Source organism: Phyllobates terribilis, unplaced genomic scaffold (genome assembly GCF_046119375.1).
Source record: "Phyllobates terribilis strain yellow unplaced genomic scaffold, ASM4611937v1 Scaffold_13__5_contigs__length_258822181, whole genome shotgun sequence".
Taxonomy (NCBI): domain Eukaryota; kingdom Metazoa; phylum Chordata; class Amphibia; order Anura; family Dendrobatidae; genus Phyllobates; species Phyllobates terribilis.
Window position 1 is genome coordinate 110,835,981 of NW_027362773.1, and position 16,592 is coordinate 110,852,572.

Here is a 16,592-nt window from a genome sequence, read left to right on the forward strand (position 1 = left end):
GAAGAAGCCTTATTCTAAGTGCCATAACTTTTTTCAGGTAGGGGAGGAAAAAAAAGAAAAGTGCATACATTTAAAAAAAAAAAAAAATGACCCAATCATGAAGGGGTTAAATATGCACTCTGCCATTCTGGGAGAAGGTTCCATTCTCTTCTGCGTGTTCTTTATACAATCGGCTTTATGTATCATCAATGTAACTACAGATGGACTACAACAAAATGTCTCCTTCCCGGGGATACGTACTCTCAATGTTATTTCTTCCTGGTGCTCACTCTACTTTTCAATCCAAGGATTATCCCGACCAATAGGAAGTGGAGGAGGGACTTGTGTTAGACACGATTGTCCAATGAAAAGCGCGTATTCTACAGTCGGCTAGATTTGATGTGTGAATGGCGATTGTTGCGGTTACGCCCACTTTTCTTTGCAGCCAATAAGGTTTGTCCTTCAGAAGAGCGTTCTGTCACATGTGGTTGAAGGTCGGAGGGTGTAAATGCGGGCTGCGATACACAGGCGGTGCAGAAGTGGTAATTGAGGCCCCGGCTTCTCGTAGGCCTGAGGTAACTTATTGTAAGCTGAGTGGTGCTGAGGACAGTGATGGAAGCAGAGGTGTTAGACCGCCGACATTACTGCACAGCTGTGGGGCATGGACAGACATTCAGGGTGACTTCACCCCATGTATTAATGTTTGCAGATCATAAGTGATCCCTTTCCTAAGGGATCTCACTGATCCTGAGAATGGAGCTCTGCAGAGGCTGTCTGGAGTAGAGGTGAGGTGCACATGTGCGACCTCCACTCCATTCATTGTCTATGAGACTGTCTAACACAGCGGAGAGCTGTGCTCTGCAGCAGAACCATAGACCGTGCATGTGTAGAGCACAGCTGTCAGGATGCAGAGCCCCGAATAGCAGAGCGCTGTGCTCTGCAGCAGAACCATAGACCGTGCATGTGGAGATCACTGCTGCTCCAGACCAGCTCTGCAGAGCACAGCTCTCAGGATGCAGAGCCCCAATAGCAGAGCCCTGTGCTCTGCAGCAGAACCATAGACCGTGCATGTGTAGATCACCGCTGCTCCAGACCAGCTCTGCAGAGCACAGCTCTCAGGATGCAGAGCCCCGAATAGCAGAGCCCTGTGCTCTGCAGCAGAACCATAGACCGTGCATGTGTAGATCACCGCTGCTCCAGACCAGCTCTGCGGAGCACAGCTCTCAGGATGCAGAGCCCCGAATAGCAGAGCGCTGTACTCTGCAGCAGAACCATAGACCGTGCATGTGTAGATCACTGCTGCTCCAGACCGGCTCTGCAGAGCACAGCTCTCAGGATGCAGAGCCCCGAATAGCAGAGCGCTGTACTCTGCAGCAGAACTATAGACCGTGCATGTGCAGAGCACAGCTCTCAGTATGCAGAGCCCGAAATAGCGGAGCGCTGTGCTTTGCAGCAGAACTGTAGACCGTGCCTGTGTAGATAACTGCTGCTCCAGACCGACTCTGCGGCGTACAGCTCTCAGGATGCAGAGCCCCAATAATGAAATCACTGGGGGGCCAGGGGTTGGACCCTCAGTGATGTGTAAGGTATCCCCCCATTCCTTTGGATAGGTGTAGGATTGGTGCAAATCGTTTCACAGGACCCAGTACATTGGTCATGACAGTGATCTGTGAGCCCTGAGAAGCGCCTCCTACCTGACAGCATCCGCACATTTTGATTAGCTGCCTGGTGTCACTTCACCTGTGTGTCATGGCTGCAATCAAAAGTAGAGCTGTTGATGCTGTTCTTCTGTGCAGCAGCCACGGGCGACTGTTGTGGCCTATGGATATGGTCACACAAATCACTTTGCACCTACTCTCAAAAGGGGGTGACTTCCAATTTTTGGAAAAAAACCCTTTAAAAGGAATCTGCCACCTGCATGTTGTCCATTATGAAAATTTGCGATCTTTTGGGATAGTTTGTATAAAAGATGTATTTACTGTGTTATTTTCTGCAGGCAAAACTTGCTCTCTTGGCAGTAAAGTAGCTGCTTAAAAAAGGCAGGTTTTGCTGCGTTTTTTACTCTGTTTTTCATGCTCATACCGTTTAGTACCTGTTATTGTTCCTGAGTTTTCTGCACCAAAAACGCATCAAAACCTGATATCTGGGTTTTTGCACTTATTGCTTTCTATGGGTGAAAAAACGCTGTGACATGATGCTTCTTTCAAAAACGCAACAGTTTTCCAATTCAGTCAGGGGGAAAAAAAAACAATGTGTGTGCATTAGATTTCTGAAGTCTCAACTTTTGCTGGTACTGTAAAACACTGCTTTTAATTTGCATAAAAAAAACGCAACGTGTGAACATAGTTAGTCCTTCTACAGCTAACCCTACTTATGTGAGGGACACGGGAATCAACTGAGCGCTTCTGTCCCTTTTTTATTTTAGCGATCGGTGGGATTTTTATCCCCCAGGCGCCCAACTATCAAGACTTATGAAATGTCAAAAAGTTTTCCGAATGCTCGGTTCCTCTTCTCTAATTCATAGTAAGGCTGGTGCTACATGGTGACTTTGGCTGTGACGTATGCGCTAGGTGCCTCTGTTACATTGCAGCGCCATACAAGTTGATGGGGTCACATTGCTTCTATAACAAGCAAGTCACAAAAAGTTCATCCGCGCCGGATTTCTTCCAACTTGCTTTTCGGGGTCTTAATGCAACTGAATTTGTGTACAATCTTCTTTCTTGCAGATATGTCTAAGGCTTCCCGTGCAGTGAAAGCAGTGAAGAAAACTGATGTCGCTGGTGTGATTCGAGCGCTGGTGGGAGCTGGACAGGCGGCACCAGGACCTCCTTTGGGACCCACCTTGGGACAGGTCTGCAAGTCGCCGGGCTGGGCTGGGTCTTATTATTATTATTATTATTATTATTCTTTTTACATGTGAAAAAGGGGTATACATGGCAAACGCCACATATTGGCCACTGCATTTCCATGATGGCTAGGCAAGAACATTAAAGTTTCAGAAAAGCTTTGTTATTTTCCACCTTCACTTGACTATCATCACCTCTCGCACAGACATAAGTCCCCTACTACTGATCTGTGGGATTCCCTGTAGTGGAACCAACACGGATCTCACAATCCCTATGTGCTGATATTTGATGATGGGAATACCTCTGTAAAAGGCTTATTCCAGTCTTGGACATCATAGAAGTAGTGAAGGGTTCTCATTTTCTGGTCTTTTCAGTATATAGCCTCATTCACACAGTGATTTCTCATACAGACTGATTTTCATCAGTGTTTTAGATCAGATTACCAATGGGAGTAGAGGGTGCTCCATACTACTTGAAGGGTTCTTCCAGTCTCTGCCTCTGACAGGTCTCCTCCATGATGCCTGTCAATCGCCTGGAGCGGCGCTGGGAGAAGCTGTCCGGTTCGGTGCCGGACTAGTCTCTTGCTATGGTTTGGGCAGCATGATTCAGGTGACAGGTTCCCTTCTATGGGAGTTACTCATATATAGAGTCGCACAGCTGCCCTCAGATGTATTCACAAACCTTTCTGTGGTGGCCAGGACCTAGAAGCAGTTATTCCCATCTTGGCCATGAAAGGCAGACATGTAAATAATCTTAAGACTTGGCCCACAGTCAACAGAAAACTCCACTCTAAATCCACCGGCAAATTTGTACTCAACACAGACTTAAAGAGAATATGTAATCTGAGATCAGCATGATGCAGGGATAGAGACCCTGATTCCAGGGTTGTATATGTTTTTTTTCCTTTTCAATAACATCAGTGTTTTATCAGCAGGAGATTATCACTACCTCCTGGTCAAACCACTCCCACACCACTTATTGGAAGCTTTCTTTCAATATACACAGAAAGCAGCCAATCAGTGATGTGGGCGGGGTTATACACAGCTCAGCATTCCGAGCTCTGCTAGATCTACCGCTGAGAAAACAGTGATTATATCACAACTGCTGCACCCAAGAAACTGGGTGATACATGGCTGGAATCAGGGTCTCTGCCCCTATTTCATGCTGCACTCAGATTGCATAGCAAAAATCTGCTGACTAGTGATGAGCGAGTATGTATTATTGTTAACCCCTGTTCGACAGGCAATCCCTGCATGTGTCACAGCTGTCTAACAGCCGTGACACTTGCTGCGGCGACAGTAACAGAAATGCTAAGCATGCCGAAAACACTCGGCGAGCACCCGAGCGTGCTCACCAAAATGGTTAACAATACATACTTGCTGAGACTTTTAACACCTCCATTGAGAGGGGGAAAACTTTGGTGACTTTTAGCAATTTCAGTAAGTAAGTTAAAGCCATGACTAACACTTGGAAAGGCTTGATGAATGATTTGATGTACTATATATGGGAGCAGTCTACCAGATCCTTCGTTCTCCTTGAAGGAAAACGTACAGCTTCAGAGGCTTTGACTCAAGGAGCATTTGGTCATCAGCGGTCTAATGGGCCAGCTCTAGTGGTCCTGTGCCATTTCTTATCACGTGTTTTTTTTTTTTGCTGTTTTGTTTTTTTCATATAAATGCATTTGGTTAATTGGAAAATTTGCAGACAATTTAACAAAAAAGTTTCTTTGATATAGAGAGGTATCCCGATCGGTCAGTTTTGTAAGGAGTTCAATGAGAGGACCAAAGACATCATTGACGGAGTGCCCCTGAGAGTGAAGATTCATGTTAATGTGAGTGTCTATAACAAAGGTTTCATTCCATTTCCCATTCTTCTTTTCGGTATATTATGCTTGCTTTTGAGTCTGTATCTGATTCTAGGTCACATTTTGCTGCTATGCTGGGTTCAGCCGACTTTTGTCGAATGTGAATGGCGCCCTCTGGAAACAAAGTTGGCTGAACCTGCTTATCGATCGATCATCTGACATGTATGGGGGCCTCTCGACTCTCAATAGAGAAAAAGGATCCAGCAGTTGGAATTTTCCTTTGTTTTTAGGGTAGATTAACCGCTGCCAGAGGAGTCTGATTGTGCTTTTTCTTCTCGTGTACGCTCAGCCAAGCTTAACGTTCATTTCTATGGGAGAGCTATCCGATGGCGGCCATGCTTTTTACTGAGTGAGCCCATTACAAGACATTTAGGCTAATATAATGGGTGACCACTGACCTAAAGTGTTTATTTAGAGGATGCCTTAAATTGTTTTCCTGCATTGGTGACCCTTGGTATAATTTCCTAAAGTAAGTTTCTATTGGAAGGATCTATGATATCAATGAATATTACAAATATTTATTTAGTCTTTTTATTTAAGCAATGGAGCCTTTAACTAATGATGGAATGTCAAAGAAATTCACGTTCCCTGCAATTGGCTTGCAAGTTTTTCTGTAAAATGCAGGAATTTTGCAAAAAAAGTATCAACTTGTATGTATTTCATTTTTTTACATTATGAATCAATAGGCTATGCAGACAGCTTTATGGCATACTGTATAGTTGCACACACTGGAGCTTTACCTCTTACATGTGTGCAAATATGCTATATTAATAATGGTGATGCAAAATGTAGCTTAGAAAAAGATGACAACACAAAAATGAAAATTTGCTGCAGTCTTCAGGGGTTAATTCTGTTGCAATGTTCAACTATTAAAGGGAACCTGTGCGCTTATTCCTGCTGCCCAAACCACGCACAGCATGAATCCTCGCCTGGCTACACGATTGCAGCCAAGTATATTTTCCTCTGAAGCTCTGGCCATGGACCATAGCCGGAGACCAGACTAGTCCAGCGCCGCCTGAGCTGATTCTTCACACTATATTTTTCCCCGAAATTCTGGAGATAAAAACATACCTGCTGCAATTGTGCAGCCAGGCTTTGACTCGTGCTGTCTGTGGTTTAGGCAGCATGAATCTACTGACGGGTTCCCTTTAAAGAAGTTTAGGAAACTTCTCACCATTCAGTTTGTAATTGACAATTAATGCAGTGCATTGAATGAACTAAAGACAAATTATCTATTTATTTTATAATATTTTTATATAATATTTTTTTTTTTTTTTTTTTTTGTGTAGCCCGACAGAACATATGAAATGAAGATCGGACAACCACCTGTGTCATACTACTTAAAAGCTGCTGCAGGAATTGAAAAAGGGGCATCAAAGACAGGTTTGTGTGTGTGTGTGACATTCTGGAGGTCAGACTAAAGGCCCCCATACACATGAGAGCGCTATCGACTGAACACTTGTCCAGCTGACCACTATCTCCCCCACATAAATGCTTAAAATGTAGCCTGCCCTGTATCCATGGGTACGACCATTCATAGAGTGACAGTTAGTTGTTAGTGGTCATAACCATGGATACCTAAGCTACTGCAATCAGGTAAGCAACATGGCGAATCTGAAGAACTACACTACATTTCTAACTGGAGGTATTTGCTAATATTACACCTACATATTGGGATAGGATTTTGGAGATGGGAATACCCCTTAAGTCAGTAAAACATGAGATGTTCAGTAAGAAATGGCTTACATGCCTGTCTGAATGTCTCGTGTAATACCACTGCAGAAAGCTGTGGCGTGATTTCGGGCACGGCATACCCCCTGTAAATATCTTTTTCCATTCGTTTTTTTAACTCTGTCCTTTAAGCTAAAATAGTCACATCAGCTGCTTCACCATCTCCTGGTCCTTAACAGGCTGCAGCAGAGATGTCACGACTACAGCGCATGTGACCACTGCAGCCAATGATTGAACATCACAGCTGAGACCTATCGTTAGTAGAAGCAGTCACTTGCGCTATAGTTGTGGCGTCACCGCTGCAGCCTGTCAACAATGATCGAAGCAGTGGCTGAGAGGCATCCCTGCCACTTGGTGAGTATAGCCTGTTCAGAAATAAAAATGAATCCCGGATAACCGCTTTTAGCAGTGTGGTTTTTTTTTTTTTTTTTTTTTTATACCTATAGCAAGCCCATGAGATTAAAAACGTATTAATAGGAAACCCCTTTGAAGGGTTAGTCCCAGAGAACCAAGTCTCCTGTGGACAGGGGACAACTTGCTGGTCTCTAGGAGCCCACCGGCACCACTACAGTGCAATCACAGGGTGTGAATGCAGTGATTTGGCAACCGAAGGCCTGACATTGGCTTCCATACCTGCCTTATCCTCAGTCTGTTAGATCCTGCTGGAGGCAGGGTCTAATAGGCTAATTGTCAGTCAAACACTGAGAGGTTAAACAATACACTGTGTACTACATAAGTGCGATCAAAGGATCAGATGTTGAAGTCCTCTTGTTGGACTAGTTAAATATTGTAAAATAAAAAAAATAAGAATAAAAATATCCAAAAGCCCGGTTTTTAATAATTAAAAAAATGGTCTATTTGTGGGGGGAAAAAAACATGTGTAATGGCCCGTTCTATAAATCTGATATTTATCCTGCACGGTGAACACTATGGAAAAGATGTATGAAAAGCTATGCAATAATTACTGTTTTTGTTCATTTCGCCTCATAAAAGGGGATAAAAAGACTAATGTATGTCATTATGGTACCTATATAAACAACAAGCTAGTTATGCCAAAACAACTTGGTAAGGAGCTTCACCCCCCTCCTTAATCTAGGCTACAAGAGAGATTTTATGTTAAGCACTAAAAATCCACTTTAGGGTCCGTGCCCACGATGCGTTTTTCAAGCATTTATGCTGCGGAATTTTTGCAGCGGAAACGCTTGGTAAACCTTCCCCCATGGTCCCCAATGAAATTCCGCATTTTCAATGCCCATGCTGCGGATTTTTCCGCAGCGTTTTTGATGCGCTCAAAAATCTGCTGCACGTCCATTATTTGTGCGTTTACGCATGCGGAATTGCCATCTACAATGCATTAGAAAAACGCATGGCAATTCCGCATGTGCAAAACGCTTGAAAAACACGTGTCAAATTCCGCACGCGTTTTTCCGGGCAAGGAGATGTGGAAATTTTCTGCATCGTGGGCACATAGCCTTACTCAGGTACTTCATTGGGAACAAAAAGACCGTAGGATGTCTTAAAGCAATACCCTCAGGTGGAAAAGTAGGACCAGAACCAAGCAAACTAGATGTCTTCAGGTAGTGGCCCAAGTGACTGCCTTCTGCAGCACCTGTCTGCTCATATCCGCTTCTAGAATGGTAGTTCACATCCAGCTAGAGAGAGTTGCCTTGGAGTCCGTGAAACCCCTGTGAGAACCGTCCGGGATGACAAATAAGGAATCCAAGTGCCCTAAGAAAGCGGTAACAGCCAAGTATAAGGGATGACTCTAAATACGTCCAGCTTGTTGAGGGACCTCTCTGTATGATGAGCTGTGGAACAATAGGAAAGGAGGACTACTCTCATTGAGGTGGAAGGAGGGAACCACTTGAGGCCAGTACCCTCCTTTCTTTCCTAATACCACCTTGTCCTTTTGGAGCACATAAGGTGTGAGCAACAAGAGAGGGTAGCCAGCTTGGAGTCCCATTTAGTGGAAGAAACTGCTAAAAAGAAGAGGCCACTTTCCAAGAAACAAGCTGCAGGGAAGCTTCCTTAAGAGTCTCTAAGAGAATTGACAGGCCCTCAGAAATGGGTTGAGATCCCACGAGGTACTGGAGGTCCGTAAAGAGGAACAGAGTGAGCAACGCTCAGTAGGAAGGTCTTAACCTGAGATTTCAATGGCAGGTTCCTCTGAAAAGGTTGGACAGTGTCAAATCTTGGCCCTTCGGGGAGTTGTGCACCAAATCCATTCAGACTGTAGAAAGGAGAAAGAGGTGGGTGCTATCTGTTTGGATTCACACCATCAGAAAAAGGCTTTCCAAGTGTGATGGTATATACAAAATGAGGGCTTGTGTACTTCACTTATGGTCTAGACTAACTGATCAGAGAGGCTAGAAGCCTTCAGAACATTGTCCGCAACAACCAAGCCATTACAGTTTTTGACCAGAGAGGACGCTGTGAAGCCGGGCTGAACGGTTAGGGAGGAACCATGGAATGCCTGCAACAAGGTTGCTCAGCACCGCGTGCCAGGACCTTCTGAGCCAATCTGGAGCCACAAACTAAACTGGATGTCCTACTGCCTTGATTTGCTTGAGAAGCCTGAGTAGCAGATAAAGGGAAATAAGAAATGTAGAGAAGGACAAATTGCAACCATGGGATCACCATAGGGTTAGGGGCAATGGTTGGAGAATCACGGATTCTGAACAAAAATTGTGGGACACTGGTTTGCGATGGGGCACCCCTGATGTCGACCTGATGAGGAATCACAATCTGGTGAAGACATGTGTATGAAGGGACCAGTATCCTGTGGGTAGTTGTTCGTGGCTGATGTAGTAATCAGGCCAGTTGTCTATTCCAGGAATGTGAAGGACTCGGTGTTCCACCTATGCGAAGATTGGAGAGGCCTTTCACATGGCCATCCGGCTGCATGTTATGCTTCGTTGATTAGCCTCAGCTGTGGCGTTGTTGATTTGGATGCAAATTGGGAGACCCAGAAGCTTGTGCTGCAATTAGAGAAGAGACAGCCAGATGGCTCTGAGCTCCAGGATGTTGATGGGCAAGCGGGTTTCTTGATGATTTCAGCATCCGTGAACCATGAGGTGGAGAAATGCTTCTCCCCCAACCCAATTGACTGCCATCTTTAGTCACTACTTGCCAGTGAATGGGGATAAAGGCGTAGTCCTTTTAGATTGGAGGTGTAGAGATCACCGTAAGAGGGGCTGCCTAACCAGTGGAGGCAGGCGGACAGGGACATCCAGACAGAGCGGAGATTTGTCCCTTATGGAAAGGAGAGCTAGCTGGTTTGTACTGGATCTGAACAAAGAGGTTGGCTTCTAGGAAGGCTACCAATTTGTCCAGGACCATCATGGAAAAGTGGAAAGGGTAAGGGGAAAGGCTCCTCAGAATCAGAACTGTCTAGCGTGTCCTTTTCTAATGTTTTTTTGAAGGAATACTCTCACCTCGGCAGTGTTGAAAAATATCCCTGGGAAGACAAGATGCTGAGATGGTTTGTATCTGATTATCCAGCCAAAACAAGATTGTGTCCATGGGGATCTGTAGCCATTTCAGGTTCTCTGTCTGAGAGCCTTGTAGAGGATGACCACAATTCCCTTGGCATACAGAAGGCCCATGACTGCAGCTACGACCTTCTGGAATAGATGGGGTGCTGTGGCTAGCCAGAAGAGAAGCGTAATGAACTGAAAATAAGCATTGTAGACCGCAAACCAAAGAAACCTTTGGTGATGGGGTAAACATTGGGATGCGGGGATACAGGTTATGGATATCCACTGAGGAGAGGGTTTGCCGTGTTCCATGAATTCTGAAATGCTAAGTCAAACCCGTTAGAGAAAATTCAGATCCAAGATGGCTCTGATGGACCCATCTTTTTCAAAAAAAAAAAAAATATCACACACGTCGTCCATGATTCCTATGCCCTCACCCCTCCCCCTTCCCACCCCCTAATTAAGTGGCCAAGAAAAACCTATATAAATTTAGTATCTTTATTTTGCAGGGTGATACGATCATAATGTGTCCAGTCTACCTAATGGTGAATAACTAATATATATTATCATTCATTCGGTACGGAAAGTATTCAGACCCCTTTAAATTTTTCACTCATTGTTTCATTGCAGCCATTTGGTAAATTCTAAAGTTCATTTCATTTTTTTCCTCATTAAAGTACACTCTGCACCCCATCTAGACTGAAAAAAAAACAAAACAGAAATGTAGAAATTTTTGCAAATTTATTAAAAAAGAAAAACTGAAATATCACATGGTCATAAGTATTCAGACCCTTTGCTCAGTATTGAGTAGAAGCACCCTTTTGAGCTAGTACAGCCATGAGTCTTCTTGGGAATGATGCAACAAGTTTTTCACACCTGGATTTGGGGATCCTCTGCCATTCTTCCTTGCAGATCCTCTCCAGTTCCGTCAGGTTGGATGGTGAACGTTGGTGGACAGCCATTTTCAGGTCTCTCCAGAGATGCTCAATTGGGTTTAGGTCAGGGCTCTGGCTGGGCCAGTCAAGAATGATCACAAAGTTGTTCTGAAGCCACTCCTTTGTTTTTTTAGCTGTGTGCTTAGGGTCATTGTCTTGTTGGAAGGTGATCCTTTGGCCAAGTCTGAGATCCAGAGCACTCTGGAAGAGGTTTTAATCCAGGATATCTCTGTACTTGGCCGCATTCATGTTTCCTTCAATTGCAACCAGTCGTCCTGTCCCTGCAGCTGAAAAACACCGCCATAGCATGATGCTGCCACCACCATGTTTCACTGTTGGGATTGTATTGGGCAGGTGATGAGGAGTGCCTTGTTTTCTCCACACATACCGCTTAGAATTATCACCAAAAAGTTCTTTCTTCGTCTCATCAAACCAGAGAATCTTATTTCTCTTAGTCTGTGAGTCCTTCATGTGCTTTTGAGCAAACTCTATGCGGGCTTTCATATGTCTTGCACTGAGGAGAGGCTTCTGTCAAGCCACTCTGCCGTAAAGGCCCGACTGGTGGAGGGCTGCAGTGATAGTTGACTTTGTGGAACTTTCTCCCATCACCCTACTGCATCTCTGGAGCTCAGCCACAGTGATCTTGGGGTTCTTCTTTACCTCTCTCACCAAGGCTGTTCTCCCACGATTGCTCAGTTTGGCTGGACGGCCAGGTCTAGGAAGACTTCTGGAGGGCCCAAACTTCTTCCATTTAAGGATTATGGAGGCCATTGTGCTCTTAGGAACTTTGAGTAATGCAGAAATTCTTTTGTAACCTTGGCCAGATCTGTGCCTTGCCACAATTCTGTCTCTGAGCTCCTTGGGCAGTTTCTTTGAGCTCCTGATTCTCATTTGGTCTGACATGCACTGTGAGCTGTGAGGTCTTATATAGACAGGTGTGTGCCTTTCCAAATCAAGTCCTATCAATTTAATTAAACACAGCTGGACTCCAATGAAGGAGTAGAACCATCTCAAGGAGGATCACAAGGAAATGGACAACACGTGACTTAAATATGAGTGTCTGAGCAAAAGGTCTGAATACTTATGACCATGTGATAATATATAATTTACAGATGCTGTGTGGTTTTGTTAATTTTTTTTTGCCTCCCAATAGTGTATCAAAAATTAATCAATCACCTGTATCGCAAAATGGTACCAATGAACGCAACAATTTTTCATGCAATGAAACAAGCTGACATACAGCTCCGCTAACTGCAGTGAGAAAATTGCAAATTGTATGGCTCTGGGGAATATGGCAACACAAAGACAAATGTATTTTTTTTTCCAAAGCGTGTATTTTATTGTATATAAATTTTAAAATATAAAAACTATTTTTTAAAAAAGTTGGCTCCTGAAACCTGACAGTAGACAAAAAAAAAATGTTATGTCATAAAGGGCAAAACTTCAGCATTTAGGGGAAGGGGGAAAGGTTGGGTGTACAACTCCTTTAAAGAGAACCAGTCATAAGTGACCATTTTAGTGGTATTTTATTTCCATTGCTCACCTGTGTATTTCCCTTTTTAAAAAAAAATTAAATTTTTGAACCTTTTGTATTTTGTGCTGTGTATTTTTAATAAAGAAAGGGGGGGATAAGTATGCAGCTCATCCTAAAGACACACCCCCATAGAATCCTTTAAGAATCGCCTACTCGTTGGGGACAATAAAAGGTAGCACTAAATGGCTCACATCTCTGTAACCATATTGCGGATTTAAGAAAAAACAAAAAATGGCATTCTCCGGGGATCAGCAGGAGTAAAATAAGGACAAAAACTGCGCCACTTTAAACGGAGACTTATCACCAGGTCTAAAGTAATTTTCAGCTCCCTGTGGAATGACGAGAGTCTCCGGATTATTCTCGGCTTGAATCTACTGAGATGATTCCTTTCTTATTTTGCTGTACAGTTTGTGCCCTCTGATGTCAGACGAGCTGAACGGTTATTTTTCATTGATATTTATTATCATGTTAATCGCTGACCTTCTTTAGTAAAAATCCGTATCCATGGGAACCAACTTATATGCATTCGTTTTCTCCATGGTAACTGGTGCTCCCTAGCAACATTGTAATTCATATTGTATCTCGGATTGCATCAACATGCTTGTAGTTTGTGCCAATTGTTTTGACAAATCATTGGACCCCCGCCGTTCATAAATTTATTACCTGCGTCCTAAAGGCTGAAATGGGTTACACCCTAAGATTGTAATAATACTTTTTTTTTTCTTTTCATCACAATGCAGAAATATTGTTAATGATTATTAAAAAAAATTCTTTTTTTTGTAGGTCAGGAGGTGGCAGGAATGGTGACACTTAAGCAAGTATATGAAATCGCTGTTGTGAAGTCTCAAGATGAAGCGTTCATTCTTCAGGATACGCCTCTGATTGAAGTGGTGAAATCAATTATTGGCAGCGCTCGATCACTGGGGATCAAAGTTGTTAAAGAGTAAGACATTCTCTGTCCCTCAGCTGTTACAACAGTGTTCATTAAGGATGGGCTAGGGTGCGGACCATGGTAATGTAATGTACTGTGCAGTGTTGCTGTGCAACCTGCAGCTCTCCAGCTTTCATCATGTCCCAACCATACCTGTGGGGTTATGGGAAACGTAAAATGTTCCCGCTTCAGTGATATTTTATCCTGAAAGTAGGGCATGTAAGTAGAAGTATGCAACTGTGATTTCCTCATCTCAAATAAAAGCCAACAACCATGGTGGGTATACCCCAACACCAAATGTCAATGTAGCAATAAATTGTCTTGTGGCTTTGAGCATCAATTACAGCTGGACAACGACGTCTCCTTCTGTTCACAACAGTGTAGAGTTATTGGCTGCTGAGGCATGGCATCCCACTCCTCTTGAAGGGTGGCCCTCAGGTCATTGACGTTCTGGGGTACAGAGTTAGGAGACCCTACACGGCCACTCTGCTGATTTCACAGGTTTTCTATGAGATTCAGGTCTGGAGAAAGTGCAGGCCGCTCCACTTGAGGTGCCCCTTGTGACGGGGTGTGCGACACAGCAGGAAGGGACTCCAGGCCGATGATCAATCCAACGAGATTTATTGAGGCAGGGAAAATAGAACATCAAATATCGAGATTGTTCCTTTGAGTCCACACCAAAAGGGAATAGTTCCGGGGGCGCCACTCGGCAATCCGACGCCAGGGAAAAGGTAGAAATAATCCTGGGATGAGTTTGATGGATTCTAGTAGTAGGGGCTTGTCACAAAGTGTAGGGCAGTTCTGTATTGACTAGACACAACTGCCCACACTGACTCCACCACCAAAGGCTTGTCTGGTGACAACAGTGGCTGATGCATAGCGCTCTCCTTGACGTCCCCTACGTCACTGGTTTCCATAATTTCTGCTCAACGTGAATCGACTTTCATTCGTGAACAGCATAGATGCTCTCTGACCCATGCAAGATGATGACTCCTGTGCCTGGTGGTGTGGTCAGGTACCCTTGCTGGTCATCTAGCACTCAGACCACGCTGATGTGAACGGTTTTGAATGGTCTGACATGACACGTGGGTGCCTCTCACCTCCCTTATATGTGCCTGCAGTTGTGTGTCATTCATTATCCAATTCTAAAGAGCATTGTTCACAATGAAGCGATCATCCGTGTGGGATGTGTCCACTTCTCTGCCTTTCTGTGACTCTTCCAGTCTCTCTGTATCTCTGTTGTACTCTGCTGATGACTCTGTGACCCTCCAAGCTCAGTGGCCACGTCTGTCTGAGAACATCCTGCTTGAAGCCTCGCAATGGCGAGGTACTGCTGATTAATTGTAGGGTGTCGTCTTGGTCTCACGATGTCAAAATGTGAACAGCATGACTGTTTAATACCAATTCTAATTGAACCCCGAAATGTATTGGGCGATTCATGGATCAAACACCTGTTGTGAATTTTTTCCATTTAGCCCCTTGTTAGAGAACAGCAAGTTGTGCAGTTGTTTTGTTTTTAGTTTTTTTTTTTTTTTTTTTTTTTTTTTTTTTTTTTAAGTACATGGTCAATTTAAAGGTCTTGTTCAGAAGTACATCTTGTCCTTCAAAAAAAAACAAGCTTTGATGTGTCCGCATCAACAGAAATTTGTTTCTTTTTAAGTAAGTTATGACTCTTTGGAAGAAGGGAACAAATAATGAAAAGGGGTGGGAAGAGGTTAATGTAGCTTGACATTGTGTAGCAATTTCACGTTATTTTTCTGCATTCAAGTAACCTAATGGTGTGTTGCGGTATATTTACCTCTCATGGTTGACGGGTTTATTCTTTTTTCCTTAGTTTGTCTGCAGAGGATTATGGAAAGTTCCTAGAAGAGCGACAAGCTTTCCTTCAGGCTGCCGCAGAAGCACGAATAGCAGAAGAAGCTGCAGCGAAGAAGAAATGATGTACTTGGAGGATATTTTTGAATATTTTAGGAACTTTAGATACATTTTTATTTTTTTTTTTTTATTTTATCTAAAACATACACAAATAGCTGAATCAAAAAAAAGATGTCTTACATACACCGAAGCAATGACCTGGATGGCACGGGTGCCCTATGGGCAGACCCCCTGTTATGATGTACAGTTACCCTAGCGGAACTGGCTTGTATATTTTTGGTTTATGACAATAAAATCCAAAAGTAATAACATTACACAAATTAACTTCCATCTACAATTACCCCAAGAATATTTTACTCATATTTTTTTTACAAATATTTAGCTTGCACGTGATTCTCGCATAAACAGATAATTTACTACACCCTCACTAACCATTCTGCCCATCCTGGTGATTTTGCTAACCCCCACCAACACCACCACAAACTCATTGCAAATAAAGTGACTTTCGTACCTGCATTTGTATCTGTTGCATAACTGAAGCAAACTGAATCGGGGACACCCCATTGATTTATTGAGTCAGTCTGGGTTTTGTTATTTTGTCTTCCTTTTCAAGAACAAAAAAAAAAAATGCAGCAAGCAAAACCTCTTTTTTTCTCCTTTGATATAAAAACAGGACTTAAAAAGAATCGGTTAGCGTTTTTGCTATTTAATCTGAGCGCGGCATGATGTAGGGGCAGAGAGCCTGATTCCAGCGATGTGTCACTTGTTCAGCAGGATGCTGTAGTTTCAAGATAAACAGGTGTGATTGAGGTTATACAGAGCTCCACATTCATAGCACTGCTATAGTTTGCAATGGAAAAGTTTACCACATGAATTCCATCTGTTTCGTAAAATGAAAAGTGTGAACGTAGCCTAATAACGTATTTTATTAACAAATTGTAATTGTTGAATGTTGGGAGAGGGGGTGTGCCAGGCCTATACATGCACCCAATATATAGGTTCCTGCCTCTAGGAGGCTGAAAGGAAGCCTAAAATGTGTGAAGAGGTCATATGCAAATTGCCTCTTCAGAGAGGAAGAGGACTTCAACTTTAGTGCCATGTGCTGGAAGTAGCAATTCTAAAAGTCAATATTGAGCAATACCACATGACTTGGGATGAAAGCCAAATCAGAATAATTATTTGCAGACACATGTTTTGAGGAGTTGCCCCTCCTCAGTGCAAAGCAAGACCCTTACACCCCAATCAAGAGGCCGCTAATAGTAACAAATCAGATCTCTTGCTTTGCACTGAGAAGGGGCAAACACCCCGAACACATATCTGGGTTTGGCTTTTATTCCAAGTCATGTGACCAGGCTCATTAAAGGGTCGATATTGAGTTTTAGGATTCCTACTTCCAATAGGTGACAATTTGCATGTTTAAT

At 43.4% G+C, this 16,592-nt stretch overlaps 1 protein-coding gene across 1 annotated transcript; it reads left to right on the forward strand.

Annotated features, from left to right (window-relative positions):
* The first annotated feature begins 400 nt into the window (after window positions 1-400).
* Window positions 401-15,687, forward strand: MRPL11 (mitochondrial ribosomal protein L11). Its single transcript, XM_073659489.1, has 6 exons — window positions 401-554; window positions 2,706-2,830; window positions 4,561-4,656; window positions 5,979-6,072; window positions 13,149-13,308; window positions 15,131-15,687. The coding sequence occupies exons 2-6, from the start codon at window positions 2,708-2,710 to the stop codon at window positions 15,234-15,236; spliced, it is 579 nt and encodes a 192-aa protein (XP_073515590.1). The 5' UTR covers window positions 401-554; window positions 2,706-2,707; the 3' UTR covers window positions 15,237-15,687.
* The last annotated feature ends 905 nt before the right edge of the window (window positions 15,688-16,592 follow it).

What these genes read in the sequence shown, in the direction of transcription:
- MRPL11 (XM_073659489.1), top strand. Translation starts at nt 2,708, where the DNA reads ATGTCTAAGGCTTCCCGTGCAGTGAAAGCAGTGAAGAAAACTGATGTC. An exon ending in TGGGACCCACCTTGGGACAG is followed by an intron (nt 2,831 to 4,560) that starts GTCTGCAAGTCG and finishes TCTTTGATATAG; the next exon opens with AGAGGTATCCCGATCGGTCA. An exon ending in GAGTGAAGATTCATGTTAAT is followed by an intron (nt 4,657 to 5,978) that starts GTGAGTGTCTAT and finishes TTTTTTGTGTAG; the next exon opens with CCCGACAGAACATATGAAAT.